Source organism: Otolemur garnettii, unplaced genomic scaffold (assembly GCF_000181295.1).
Source record: "Otolemur garnettii isolate 467f Iridium unplaced genomic scaffold, OtoGar3 scaffold00008, whole genome shotgun sequence".
NCBI classification, from domain to species: Eukaryota; Metazoa; Chordata; class Mammalia; order Primates; family Galagidae; genus Otolemur; species Otolemur garnettii.
Window position 1 is genome coordinate 29,464,001 of NW_003852403.1, and position 13,983 is coordinate 29,477,983.

General features: G+C 32.7%; 1 protein-coding gene across 16 annotated transcripts in view; it reads left to right on the forward strand.

Moving 5' to 3' along the window:
* Positions 1–13,983, forward strand: part of PCDH15 (protocadherin related 15) — a 691,874-nt gene that overhangs the window by 230,117 nt on the left and 447,774 nt on the right. For all 16 annotated transcript variants that reach the window (XM_003783651.1, XM_003783650.1, XM_023509543.1 and 13 more), the window contains 2 exons: positions 441–601; positions 9,805–9,960. In XM_003783651.1, the coding sequence (XP_003783699.1) occupies positions 441–601; positions 9,805–9,960 (317 nt within the window). The remainder of the gene's footprint in view (positions 1–440; positions 602–9,804; positions 9,961–13,983) is intronic.

Here is a 13,983-nt window from a genome sequence, read left to right on the forward strand (position 1 = left end):
TTTTGCTTCCTTTCTGTTAGTTTGGAGATATTTCTCTTCATATCAGAAGTTTTATTGAATGACTTGAGGTATCAGACTCTGTTATTCCAGGAATTTCCTTTTGCCCAGGATACAATTCACTAGTAACTCCTGAGATGGACAGAGAAAGAAACAGATTCAGGTCGTTAAAGTGAAACAAGAAATAGGTGCTGAAATTCACCAGATGTTACAAATTTATGCCTCCCACCTTCTTCAACTCCTGAAAATCATTTATAAATAGTATACTGAAGAGTTTTTTGGCTTTTTAGACAAAGAATGTTGTATGTCTTAGGCTATGTGAATAATTGAATCTGTTCTGCTTCAGAACAGATTTGTGAGCTAGCAAGGATTTAAGAGCATGATCTTTGTTGAAGGATGCATATGAGTGGAAGGTGTTTTCAAAGCATTTTCTTTGATTTCAGGTACAATTCTGGTGGACAACATGCTGATCAAAGGGACAGCGGGAGGCCCAGACCCCACCATAGAACTCTCCTTAAAGGACAATGTGGACTACTGGGTGCTGCTGGATCCTGTGAAGCAGATGCTTTTCCTGAACAGCACAGGCAGAGTTCTGGATAGAGATGTTAGTCATTTCTTCTCTCTTTACCCCTGTGTTATCACTTTATTTAATATAAATATCTGCATGTGTTCGAGATGATATTAAATTTTCATCATCATGTATTTCCTGGCTATATCAACAGCATTTATTTTTTAACTCTGAGAGAAGGATGAGAAAAGAAGGGACTTCTCTGTCTGAGAGAACCATTGTGTTTCCCCTTAAATATCCTGGAAAACTATCAGATATTTAGACACAAAGAGAGTAGCGTGTTAGAATAAAGAGGTAATACATTTGGCAAAGCAGAATAAGCATGGCCACAGTCCATTTCTCTCCAACTATGGCAAAGTGTGAGTGTCACTCAGCTGTTGTCTTGAAGACAGGCTTTGGTCGGTGTGTTCACAGGTGGCTGCTCTAGAAGCAGTAACGGTGGATCAGGGTGGGTTGAAAAGTGAGACTGCGTGTGGCAGTGTGCTGACATCCTTGTAGAAAAACAAAAAGAAGGTGAGTAAAAGTTTCCTGGCAAAGTTCCAGTTCAGTAGTTCTCAGGGAGCGTGGGGTAAGTACTCTGTTGCTAAGAACAGTTAAATTAACAAAGTTGTCCTCTCTGAAAAAGTTGAAAAACTTCAATAGACTTAAGTAGCTCCCTAAAGTAGTTTTGTTCTCCCCTACTCCAGTTCCCATCTTTCATGAGGGCAGAGAAGGGGGACAGGGTGTGGAGGGGCATAACCAGAAAGTTACAGGCCCCTGGGAAGACTTGGGAAGTAGATCTAAACAGCTTACCCTAAGTTTCCAGTTTCTGAAATCCAGATGTCAGATGTTCAGTTTGGGAACCCTGAATCATCTCACCGTATCGCTCCGGGTTTATGATCCGCTTTACAATAGGTTATGGAGTCTATGGTTCTTTCATCTATTTCATGTCTAAAATTCAGAGTGTTTAATAAATCTCCATTTGCCTCTCATTTTAGTGCAGTTGACTATTGCCTTTATTACCTCTGAGTTTTTTTATTTCTTGTGAATCATGTTTTCCTACTGCCACACTGTTCTTAGGGCTGCATTTATCAAAACCTAAAGCCTTTTTATTCTGAAAATTCTTCACCCAGGGCCTGTTTTATGTGAAGCATAGACCATTGCTGCTACAGAGGTAGTAAGATAAATCAATGAGTTTAGTCCAAATCTAATCACTCCGAGAAGTTATAATTTTATTTAATTACAAAATAATATGAGTTTATGGTAAATATATCAACAATTTTAGAAAAAAATATGTATGAAAGTAATTTTACCATCTAGGAAAAATGCCACTAATTATTTCAAGCATATGTGTGTTTGTCTGGATTAGTGATTGTCAACCAGTGTGCCCTGGCACACTGGTGTACAATGAGAGGCTCTTAGATGTGCTACAAAACTTATTAAAGATCATTAATTAAATCTTTTTGAACTAAGCTCAAAGCACAGTAAACACATTCTTTTTTTAATTTTTTTTTTTTGATCCACGCAATTTAAGTATGCTGTCGAAGTTTACAGTTTCAAGTTTACTATGAGATAAAAAAAGGTTGAACACTGATATATTTATATATAGAGAGATTTATTAACACTTATTAATTAAAATTGAGTTTTACCGTATATTATGTAGCTCATGTTTCAATTGAATAAATGTATATTAAAATAAACATTTTAATAGCTGTAAAATGTTTTATTGGATGAACAAGTCAGGATATTATTTAAACAAACCCCTTATGTTGAACTTCGAGTATGTTTGTAGTTTTTAAAAATTACAAAGATGTGGCAGTGCAAACTTTACACATACCTCTTTGTACACTTGTCCAGTTTTATTAAAGGTAAATTTATTTACATTTATTACTAGGATAATGAGTTATATGCATTTTACTATATGTGTCACTCCATATTGCTAAATAAGTGTTTGAAATAAAATTATAATACAATTGAAACATTCAAAAGGATGTTAGTTTACTTGAAAGTTATTGTCTATTTTTAGTTTATTGTTTAAACTTTCTTTATGTTAATTCAGAATAAGAATTATTTTTACGCGGCTGTGCTTCTCTATACTCTTAGTTAATGTTTTTTATAAAAAGCAGATAATTTATTTGAAGAAACTATGAGTGCACCTTTTTTCTCATATAGACTGCTTTGTAAAAAAAGTACTAACCAATATTAACATTTTAATTATATAATATAATATATGTGCATTTATAAATAGTTATCTCTAAAATTTATTTTAATATTAGTGATGTTTCTAGTCGATGGGTACATGTCATAAAATAAGCAACATTATTAAAATATACTATTATGAATAAATACCAAGGTATTTATAGTTTCCTATAAAATATAGAGCATTTACTTAAAATGTAATTCATTAGATTATTGCTAAAATTATTTGTTTTTTCATTTTATGAATATACTGAATTGCCATAAAAATGATGGCTCTGAATAGCAAAATAGAGCAGCCAATCAGGATTTTACTGTGTAAATGCCTGCTAATGTTCCATGTTACTTTCATTTTCATATTTCCTAGTGGAAGATTTCTCTGAAAATCTTTTTAGTGTAAAATTTTTCATTGAGTCTCTGGCATAATACATTCTACAATGACATTTTGAAAAAATATTTAGAAAAGAGTCAAACTTCTTCGTCTTATAAGGAAAGCACAAAAATTCCTTCAAATGAACTCATTGATGAGGGAGAGTATTCAGGGCATAATACTATAGCAATGAAAAGTAATCTGGTGTTAGGGAAATTGTGAGTTTAGCCCCCCCTTTCTTTGTGTATGTTCTCTGTTCTCCCTGCAGAGCAGGACCCTCTGCACACTTACTTTGTTCTTCTGTCTCCTCGTTTTGCATTTGACTTTCGTTCCTTTTTAAGTTCAAACCATGCTAGTTCCCTACAGAGTTTCACATAGTGGCTATTAAAGACTGCTGGTAGCCAGGGAAGGAGGAGTGCAGTCACATGATAGTCCTGACTCAGTTGTACCTATCTTTTCAGCAGAGAAAATATTTTCTTAAGGGGAACATTTGAATAATTACGACCACATAGACTTAAAATAAATTTAATATAAATAACAAAAATAAGCCAATGATCTTTGTGAACCTTTCTGAGGATGAAAATGAAGCCCCCAAGTGTCCAATTCCCAGATATTTGTATCTAATTCTAAATGTTTTATATGAGATTGTATCACTATGAAATAATTGACAACTTTCAAGTCTGGTCCCTGAGTTTTTCTTTTCCTGATGGTCATCATTTTTGTTCCCTATTTTTGTTTTTGTTTGCTAAAGTTATTTTTTTTTTTAAAGGAGATGGTATAAAACCAAAAGCCACAAAGGATAAAAGAACAAAATATAATGTGTGGTGGAAAAATGAAGAGTCCTAAAAAGGATCATCACATAAGAATCTTTGAAATGAAAAATTGTCTCAGGGCAGTGCCTGTGGCTCAAAGGAGTAGGGTGCCAGCCCCCTATGCCGGAGGTGGCGAGTTCAAATCCAGCCCTGGCCAAAAACTGCAATAAAAAAAAAAATTGTCTCATTTGGACAATATTCTCAGATCATTATTTGGTATGAGTGATTAATGGTCATTATAACATCAAATAATCATAATAGGAAGAAAAATATTACTCTGATACAGCTCTCTAATAGTTGCCTGAAAATCCCAGGCCAAATATTAAAATGTTAGGAACAGAGAGACATTGTGTTCATGACTGTGTTCAATCATCTTAACTTCTTTTCTTTCATACCTTCATTTGGTAACTAGACTGTGAGCTTTTATTTCTCTGCCCCAGGCAGTATTATTTAACTGCTCAGTTTGCCAGTTTTATTTCTACATTTTATCTTAAATCTGCATCCATCAGCACAATTTTAGCATAATTCTTTTTAGTTCTCACTTAGACAACAGAATCAATCTCTGTGTGGTCTTTCTGGATTCAACCGTTTCTAGATTTGATGCCTCAACACAGAATTCTGACCTTCTGAGGAGACAGCTGTCCATTGCAAACTGTTCTATATCTGACCCTTGAGTTTTCCTAAATTCAAGATGAACTCTATTTATATGATTACTTTTTATTTAGAAATATATAAATTATTATATTTAAAAAAAACTGAAATGTTCCCTAAATACAATCTAATTAATTCTTTTTTTTAATGCCTTAATTTTTATTATTTTTTAAATTTATTTTTTATTAGATCACAATTGTGTACATTAATTCTATCGTAGGATACAGTGTGTTGCTTCCATATGCAGTTTGGAAAACTCTCATCCAACTGGCTAACATAGCCATCATGTCTATCTCATAATTGTTGTGTTAAGACATTTATATATAAGGAAACACTACTACACTGCTGGTGGGAATGCAAACTAATACATCCCTTTTGGAAAACCATATGGAGAACACTCAGAGATCTAAATATAGATCTACAATCTAATTAATTCTATGATGCATTCCCTGGTACTCTTTCAAACCAAAGCTTTTAAGTCACCGTTCTCCAGTGCTATCAGGTGAATTTTATCTGCTGCCCAGAAATGTCTTGTTTGCTGAATTTGGTATAAATTTACTTTGGTATCAATGGTAGCACTTGTATGCGATACTTTGTTCTAAAATCCATAATCTTTAATATCCTTTTTGGCTTACCTTATAAACATATAGTTATTTATGTTCATCACATAGCAGTTTTACAGGATTTGCTAATAGTGCCCAAAGACCATGTCTTATTAATCCTAACCCACATTGAATTTTGCATCTACCAGATACACAATTAAATTAACTAAATATCCTTAATAAATCATTGTGAAAAAAAATCCGCAAATCTATCTACACATAACTAATTATATTTTCAAATTGGTATTTTCTTTTTTAGGCAATTTCCTCTGTCAACATGCTATTGTTTATTGTGAAACTTAATTTGTGGAAGGTACAACTCTAGGCAGCCATTTTCTTTAAGTTTATGTCTTTATTTAAGTCATTACAGGGCTGGTTCAAGTTCAGTCGTTTTTACAACTAATTGATCACGACCAATTACGGATTCTTTTGTTCTTTCTCCATTCCGACTGCCTACCTTCAATAGCCTTTAAAATAGATCTAAATTTAAAAAAAAAATAAAAATAATCTCTATAAAACACTGATTTCCTTTTACTATCCTGATTATTTGTGAAATAATGAAGATTCTTCAGTAAATGTATCAAATATATGGGCAGGAAAATCAGGACAAAAGCTATTCATAAATGTGAGGATTGGATAAATGTTGCCTATACTTTATGAAAAATAAAATTACACTTTACAGGTTTGTTAAAATTTTATCATTAAGATTTAGATTAAATCATTAAGATTTACAAATAAAAATAGTTTCTAAAAAATACCCTGAAATTGAAGATGTGTGCTATAATCTACACTATTCACAGGACAAATATCCCTTATCAAAAGTTTCCTTTGGATGTTGAATCCTAATTGAGTGAGGAACTCATAAACATTTTTCTATTTTATATCTTTGTCTTTTATTCAAACTACAAAATCTGTACCTATTTGTTGGCATATTTTCTTCTTTTACTTCACGCTCAAGCCCACTTTTCACTGACAACCACACTAAGTGTTGATGTGTGTCATTCCTGACACACGTGTCAGAACCTGCACACACACAGGCACACTGATGCACAGATATGCAAGAATGTACTCAGAGTATTATGGTAAACATTCACTTCTAAACTGAAACAATAGTTTTCATGTCTAGCCATAGGTGAACAGTAATTGTTCTAAGTAATTACCACAATACTATTGTTACATAGCTGTTTCTTCTTTGTTTCATGAATGAAACAAAGAAAATTAGAAACGATAAAATTACTGGGACTTATTTTAGCCACCAGTTATGAAAGATAAACCGAAATTTCCCTATCACATTCTTAAGCATTTTGGAATCCCTCAACTCTCACTAATCGACTTAGTAGAACTGTACTTGATGTATTTACGACCTTCTCAGACAGCAGAATAGAATCTATTCCGACACAAAATTACAATGTGTGTTATATATTAGCCACAGGGAATTCTTGCCTTCAGCATTATCCATTATGGGTAGAATTTATTGCCCTCTTACTTCCATCCAGCTACTAACAGTTGCACAGGGAGCTAAAGTTGAGAGTGACAACAGTTCCGGGTGACCTGGTTATATCTAATTTATGAGTACTTAGCAGCACTAAGTGGGGTTCAGCCCACAGCACATTTGATCCACTATTTGAAAAGATTGTGACCTTTCTGTCCCAGTGCTACCACTCAATGTAGAATTAGAAGTTGAGATGGAATAGTTTTGTAGGTCTCTTTTGCAATATTTAGAAGATAAATAACTTTAGAGTAATGTAATTCACTTGATTATCTTCCCAGAGGTGTGGCAAGGGCTAATAGTATGTATTTTTATTTTGTTTTTATTTTACAATTAAAATATGAATAATCTAGCTTTAATTCTACAATTAAAATATGTGTAAAGACTATTAAAGCAGGCTTTTAAAATCTGATATTAAAAATAGAGGTCATCTAATTCAAATTATTTTTGGGAGACTTCTAAAAGCCTGTCTTTTTTAAATGGTCTTTTATACTGAAGCTTGCAGATTTTCAGGGATAAGATTTGCTTTATAGAATAGTCCATCTCACCCTGTTCCTCTTTAGATTAAGAGAAAATTTGTTTGTATTGAAAGTATGTTTTGTAATATTTTTATTCATTTTTTTCTACTCTTTGGAACTACCATGCATAAGCTAATAGATATGTGCATAACAACCAGTTAGATTTCTGGCAAATTTTGCTTTTTATTTTTACTTTAATATCCTTGACTTTTATGATGCATTTTCAAAGTATTCAAACTTCACTTCCTAATCACATGTAAAATGGTGCTTTTATTATCCACCTATTTCTGCATCTGTTAGTATTAATGAACGTGAATTCTGCATTAGTGCTCCAGCAGCCCATTTGCTGTGTAGGCATGTAATATCAGCATTTAGCTGTTAAAATTTCATAGTGATATTTTCACATTAATTATATTTGGATGATAGATCTTTTTCTATTATAAATTGGAGGATGTCAATATGTTATTGTAAAAATTTACCACTTTTGTAACCCATTATTCTGACTTAAGATGACTTTGAACCTAGTCTTTGATCATTAAATGTTTTATGAATCTTTCTGAACTTTATGTCATTCACAGGTTTTATTTTTATACACGTGACCTTGTCACCTTTATTTATATTGATTATTAAGAGTGAAATGGGGTAGATATCAGAACACAAAACTATGTGGCAAGTCACTAAAGGCCTTTTTCACATGTCAATAGTACCTTTATCCTTTCTAAATACCATCATTCAGATAGATACAAAACAATTCAAGTATCTTTTTTTTGGTGGTCACAAAATATCTTCAGATTAAACAAAGCTTTGCTTTAGTTTAGAAATAGTTTCTATAGGATCCTTCTCAATTATAAACATGGCATACAATATTTTTAATAAACCTATGCTAGCTCCCGGTGATTATTGCCATGTTTTTAACTGGTTTTAAGAAAATATTTATTTATTTTATAATCTAAAATTATTAGTTCATAATTATAGATTTCATCCTTTTAAGTTTCCATGCATTTGTGTTTAAGACGTGTCCAGTATACAGTAGTTCAATGGAATAGTTACAATGATTGGTGTAACTATGATCCCAATTTTTAGAGATGAACAAACTAAGCAGAGAGACTCTGTAACTTTCACTGGTTCATACAGTTTGCAGTTTGTGGAATAAGAATGGAATACCAACCTGTTTGACTCTGGCTAATATAATCTCCTGTCTTAGGCATAGGACTCGTTCCTGGGTAGAGGGACATAGTCCTGACTAAATAATGCCCAAGTTCATGAAGCTTCCAGTCTAAGGGAGACAAACTGCAACAAAGGTGTCCGATATCTCATATGCCAAGTGATGGATGAGAAAGCCAGTAAGAAAAACAAACAGAATGTAGAAAGGAGAGGGCAGACCGGAGACAAGATATTTAAAGTGGTATGTGCAGAGTAGGTCATTTTGATAACATTACAAAGGGAAAATTTTATGATCTCAAAAGAGATTTTTAAAAATCACTAAAAAATATTTTGTAGCATTCACAACTCTGACTTTAGTGTCAAACAGATGTAGGTGTGAATCTCAACCCTACAAGCTCTTAGCCATGGGATCCGAGTAAATAAGTGTCCCTTTAATAACACTTTTCAAGGAAATTGTCACAAAAGTATTTAGGATAGTGAGCACAAAGAATGTGTTGTATGTATTGAAGAATTCTTTATAATGGCAGAAATTGATATCCTGAGACATCACATTATGCTACTACTTAGAAATTATGCTATCAACTTACAATGGAGTATTGTTAAATCACATAACTTCTCAGTCATATACACTATATTTACAAACCTGGGACGATAGTCACTGTGTATTTATCATAAGTAAACATGTGAAGAGAAGAAAAACATTAGCAAAATCACCCTTAACATATGTAGAATGAGGAGGTTGAGATAGTTGGGCTGTATATTTTCTTCTTTTGATTAGCAATATATGAACACAAATGTTATTCAGTCTCCTTCTAAAAGATTTATTAATTAAAAAAAATTAGTTCATTGCCTCCTTAGCCTTTGGAGGGATAAAATGTGTTTCATTCCATCAAATCTAAGTATTAGTTTTGTGGCTGTGTTCGTCAGCTATGCTCTGTGTGAACAGTGCTATCTGAAATCCAAATGTGGAGATAGAAAATTGAACAATGTTAATAATTAAAATTCTTGGCTGATGCCTTTAGTACAGTGGTTATAGCACCAGCCACATACACTGAGGCTGGAGGGTTTGAATCCAGCCTTGGCCAGCTAAACAACAATGATAACGACAAAAAAAAAAAAAAAAATAGCTGGGCATTGTGGCAGGAGCCTTTAGTCCCAGTTACTCGGGAGGCTGAGGGAAGAAAATTGCTTAAGTCCAAGAGTTGGAGGTTGCCGTGAGCTATGATGCCACAGCACTCTCCTGAGAACAACATTGTGAGACTCTATCTCAAAAAATAATAATAATAATAGTAATAATTATGATTGTCTTAAAATGCTGCAAAGTGATCAATGTTTTCTAGATTATTATAATTTAAAAATAAATTATAGAAAATTGTATTGTACAAGTAAGTGCTTTGACAGTGATGAGAACCTATGGTTTCCTGAGGTATGTTAAAGGATACAATTTCTCTATTGCAGCCACCAATGAATATACACTCCATCGTGGTGCAAGTCCAGTGCATCAACAAAAAGGTGGGCACTGTCATCTACCATGAAGTGCGAATCGTGGTGAGAGACAGGAATGACAACTCGCCCACATTCAAGCACGAAAGTTACTACGCCACCGTCAATGAGGTCAGTTACTGTCCGCTCTCTCTTACGTCCTTTTGGTTAATATATATAACTAATATTTCATACTGTAAATGTTTGTAAGCAATTCCTTTATAACGGTGACCTTAACTGTTTTTAAAAACCATGAAAACATTTTAAACAATAGTACTTGGAAGAAATATATGATAGTGATTTCAGGATCTCACATGGTCTTGGGAAAAATTCAATTACAATGATGACCAAAAAAATTATAATTTCCAACATCTTAGAACATTTGTAGTCTAAGTTCTCATGTATGCTTACTAAGAAACAGCGGTAGGATTTATTTATCATTATTGCAAAGCAATGGATGAATGTCTTTGTATCCTGAGGTGATTATACTAATGAAATACTATAAGAAATATCTAAGGCTATATTAATTTAAAATTATTTCCTCATTTTTAAAATCAAGTTTTGAAAAATCTACAAAATTTAAATATAAATGCCAACTGAATTCTTATAAGAAAATGATGCTATAATTAAAAAATAACAAATAGCATTATTATTTTTATTATAAAGTGAGATTTTTGTTGACATTTTGCTTTGTTTTGTTACTTTTTGAGCAAAAATCAGTGAGCCAAAACTCCTTTTCATGTTTTTTTCTTTTGTAAAAATAGTGGTCACATCATTAATTTTTTACTTAGTCCATTAAGCTGAAAAATATCTCTAGACTATTTCCAACATCTCTGTTATGTGTACTTAAGACATATGAAAAAAATGAATCGCTCACTATGATAGTATATATTTCAACACATTATCTTGATCTCTAAGTTTTGAAAACTCTTAACAAAATGCATATCTACTTATAGAAAGAAATGAGTATAAGTTGAATATTAAATTGAACATTTCGCTTTTAATTTCTACATTCTTTTTGAAATACATAAAATTTTATCTATATCAATATTCTTGTATTCATAAAAAATTGAACGTGACACTTCCTAGGTTAGATTACTAAAGAAAACCTCACAAACCCTTGTTTTAAATTTAACAGCACGAAATGCTGGTCTGTCCCTCTTTGAGCAATTTTTGTTTAAGACGTGTTTGGTGTAATGACAGATGTCAATCGATGGTCAGCCAGTCATATTTAAATATGTGTAATGATCTAATGTTAGCATCTGAAGCCTACCCTTTGAATTAGATTTTTCTTTGTTTGGTTGAGTGCTAACTTCCTCTTGGTAAAAACTGATAGATGAGTTATCTTAGGCGATAAATCTACTTATAAAATATGCTTCTAGGTGATACTTAATTGCTCCTGCAGGTCTGGCCTTAGTTAATATTTTATAGAAATTTATAGAGTTCATTTTGAATTACAAACCCTTTTGTATGATTTGACTACTTCCAATCCCCTCTCAAGTCCTTTCAGTGCCTCATTGAAATATAACTTTTCTCAAATATTTTAATCATGTCACACTAGTGTTCAAAAACTTTTCAATTTCTCATTATTTTTAGGTGGAAAAAAGGCCACCACTTTTGGCAGACTTTTAAGGCGTTCCATAATGTGACCGTTTGTCAGTGTATTTTTAGCTTTAAATTCTCTCTATTAATAATTCACTATGTTCAGAGAAAGTCCCTCTTGTCTCAAGTATTTCCACTTCTTGGACTGTGCTCTCACTGTTCCTCTTACTTAGACTGAGATCCTCCTTATGTTGCAAGTTTCCGAGTTTGATCTCTCTTTTTAAAGTTTAACTCAACAGTTATTTTCATGAAGTCATCCCTGATTTAAAAGAGAAATCCAACTTGCTTGATGTTCAATTTCTCTAAACCCAACACTGCTTCCAAATCTGCATAAACGTGAATTAGAGTGATACAAGTTAAATATTTTATCTTAAACAATATTTTGAGAAGCGTGGGTCCTTTCCCAAAGTTGTTCATACATGGTTGAACTGATTCTCCCACAGTGCATTTCCCTATAGCCAGTAGAAGCAATACTGTCCCACAGGCATAATGGTCGTGTCTTCTCTGATTTAATGCTGTAAGACATGTGTACTTGGGGATCATATTTCCTACCTCTGATTTTGTCTGTACTGTCTCAGGTCTATTTTCCTGGAAAGAAAAATCAAAGGCACATTTGAAGGTCCAAACAGCAGAACAAGAAAAACTTGAAACTTAGCTATTTCACTCATTCTTCATTTGAGTATGTCCTCCATCGTGGCTGTTCTTAGTTTGTTTGACATGAGTTCTTTATTGGGAAAATATCTTAAAATTGTGCATGTGTGTGTGTGTGTGTGTCCCTGTCTCTTCTAGGTACAGTGCTGTCTCTAAAATAAAATTATGTGAAATGGGTTTTACTCTGTGCAAGATTGCAGCATATTTTCATAATTTTTCCATTCCTCATAATACATAAAGTTTATGCAGTTAAGAGTAGAACAATCTAAAAAAGAATCTAAAAAACTTAATTTAAGGACTAGGAAATGGTTGATGTCAAAATATTTTACACATTATTAAAATACAAAAGACAGGCAGAAAGTTATTATCACAGAATGAGAAAAGAAGCTTCCCATGTAAAGTCTTCACTGGTTAGACTTCTCATTCACGGTGAGAAAACGGAGACCTGAAGTCGTAGCATAAATTGACAGTTAGACAGTAAATTGTTCACAGGGTTGGGAATAAAAAACAAGTCATCGGTTCAATCATCTCTTCACTGATAACAGGCATCCTAATATACTAGATCCTAAGCACTTCCATGTACCTGATTTTAAAAATAAATATCAGAGTTTATATTTATGGCATTATATCACAGTATAAGTAAAATCAAAACTTTTATAAAGGCATTAAATGTTGTCCTCTTACTTTTTATGTAAACATTTTCTATTCATTTGTCAAAAACTCACCAAAACATTATGAATGCTTGCATTTCAATATTGGGTAAGCAATGTAACAAGGTTTATACTTTCTGGTTTGTGAACAAGACATAGGCATTGCAAATTTTTTATCGTTTTGGTTAATTAGAGATACACATTACTTTAGGACAATTAGATTATTTTGAAACAGTCCAGCTGGTTTCAAGAAAAAGTCTTACAGTTCATCGGTTGCTGATCATTCCTTAGCAATTTTTGGAAGATTAGTCGTTCCTGACAGTGATGTCTTTAATAATGCATGCATCCCAGACCCTCCCCAATTTTTTTTTATATAAGAAGGACAAGTTGAGGCACACATAATGTTTTGTTTGGCTGTGAAAAATTTATTTCCAGTTAGTATAAGTTATATTCGTCTGAGTGACCTCTTTACAGAGGTGAAATTTTTCAGTCAACATTAGCTTATTATTATTGTTACCTTGAGGCAAGAAGGAAGGAAAAATAAAAACCTCTAATAGCACGTTTTAGCACTGGTATATTAAAGTAAATTGAAATTTAACCTTCATGGAGCGATTGCTATACAGTGAATACTGTGCTTGGGTCTTTACTATGCTCGTTATCTCATTTAGTTCTCACAGTAGCCTTACTTAGGAGGTTTGGGAAGTCACATAACATTCCCAAGTCCATTGACTTAGTGGGAAAATTAGGATATTGGCCCAGGTTCATCAACCTTTAGAAAATGTGTTTACAGCTACCATGGTCCACCCTTTCACTGTGACGTATGAAACATGGAGTTGAAGGGAGCAGCATTTGAGGACGATGATTTCTAATAGGACCTTTTGACCATATGCATTTAATAGACCATTTTGGCTCTGTCTATGTGATATGTAATTATTACATACAGCATATATGTCATAATCGACATCAAGTATTGAGGATAATATTGAGCATTCATTAAAGCTGATTCCAATATTAAAAGGAAATATACTTTACTTTTTTTATAAGCTTCATCTGTGCCGTGTTTATATTTTGAAAAATTGTGTTGCTTTGATACAAGGTTTTCAACCAACAATTTCTTTTTTCAAAATTCAGATCTGTATTATTTTGAAACTATAATTTAAAATTTATATAATCTTTTTGTTTACTTTTGCCTTTCACAAAGAACAAAATATATTTTTCAGGTTTGAAAGCCAAAAGATTGGGTTTTCGATTT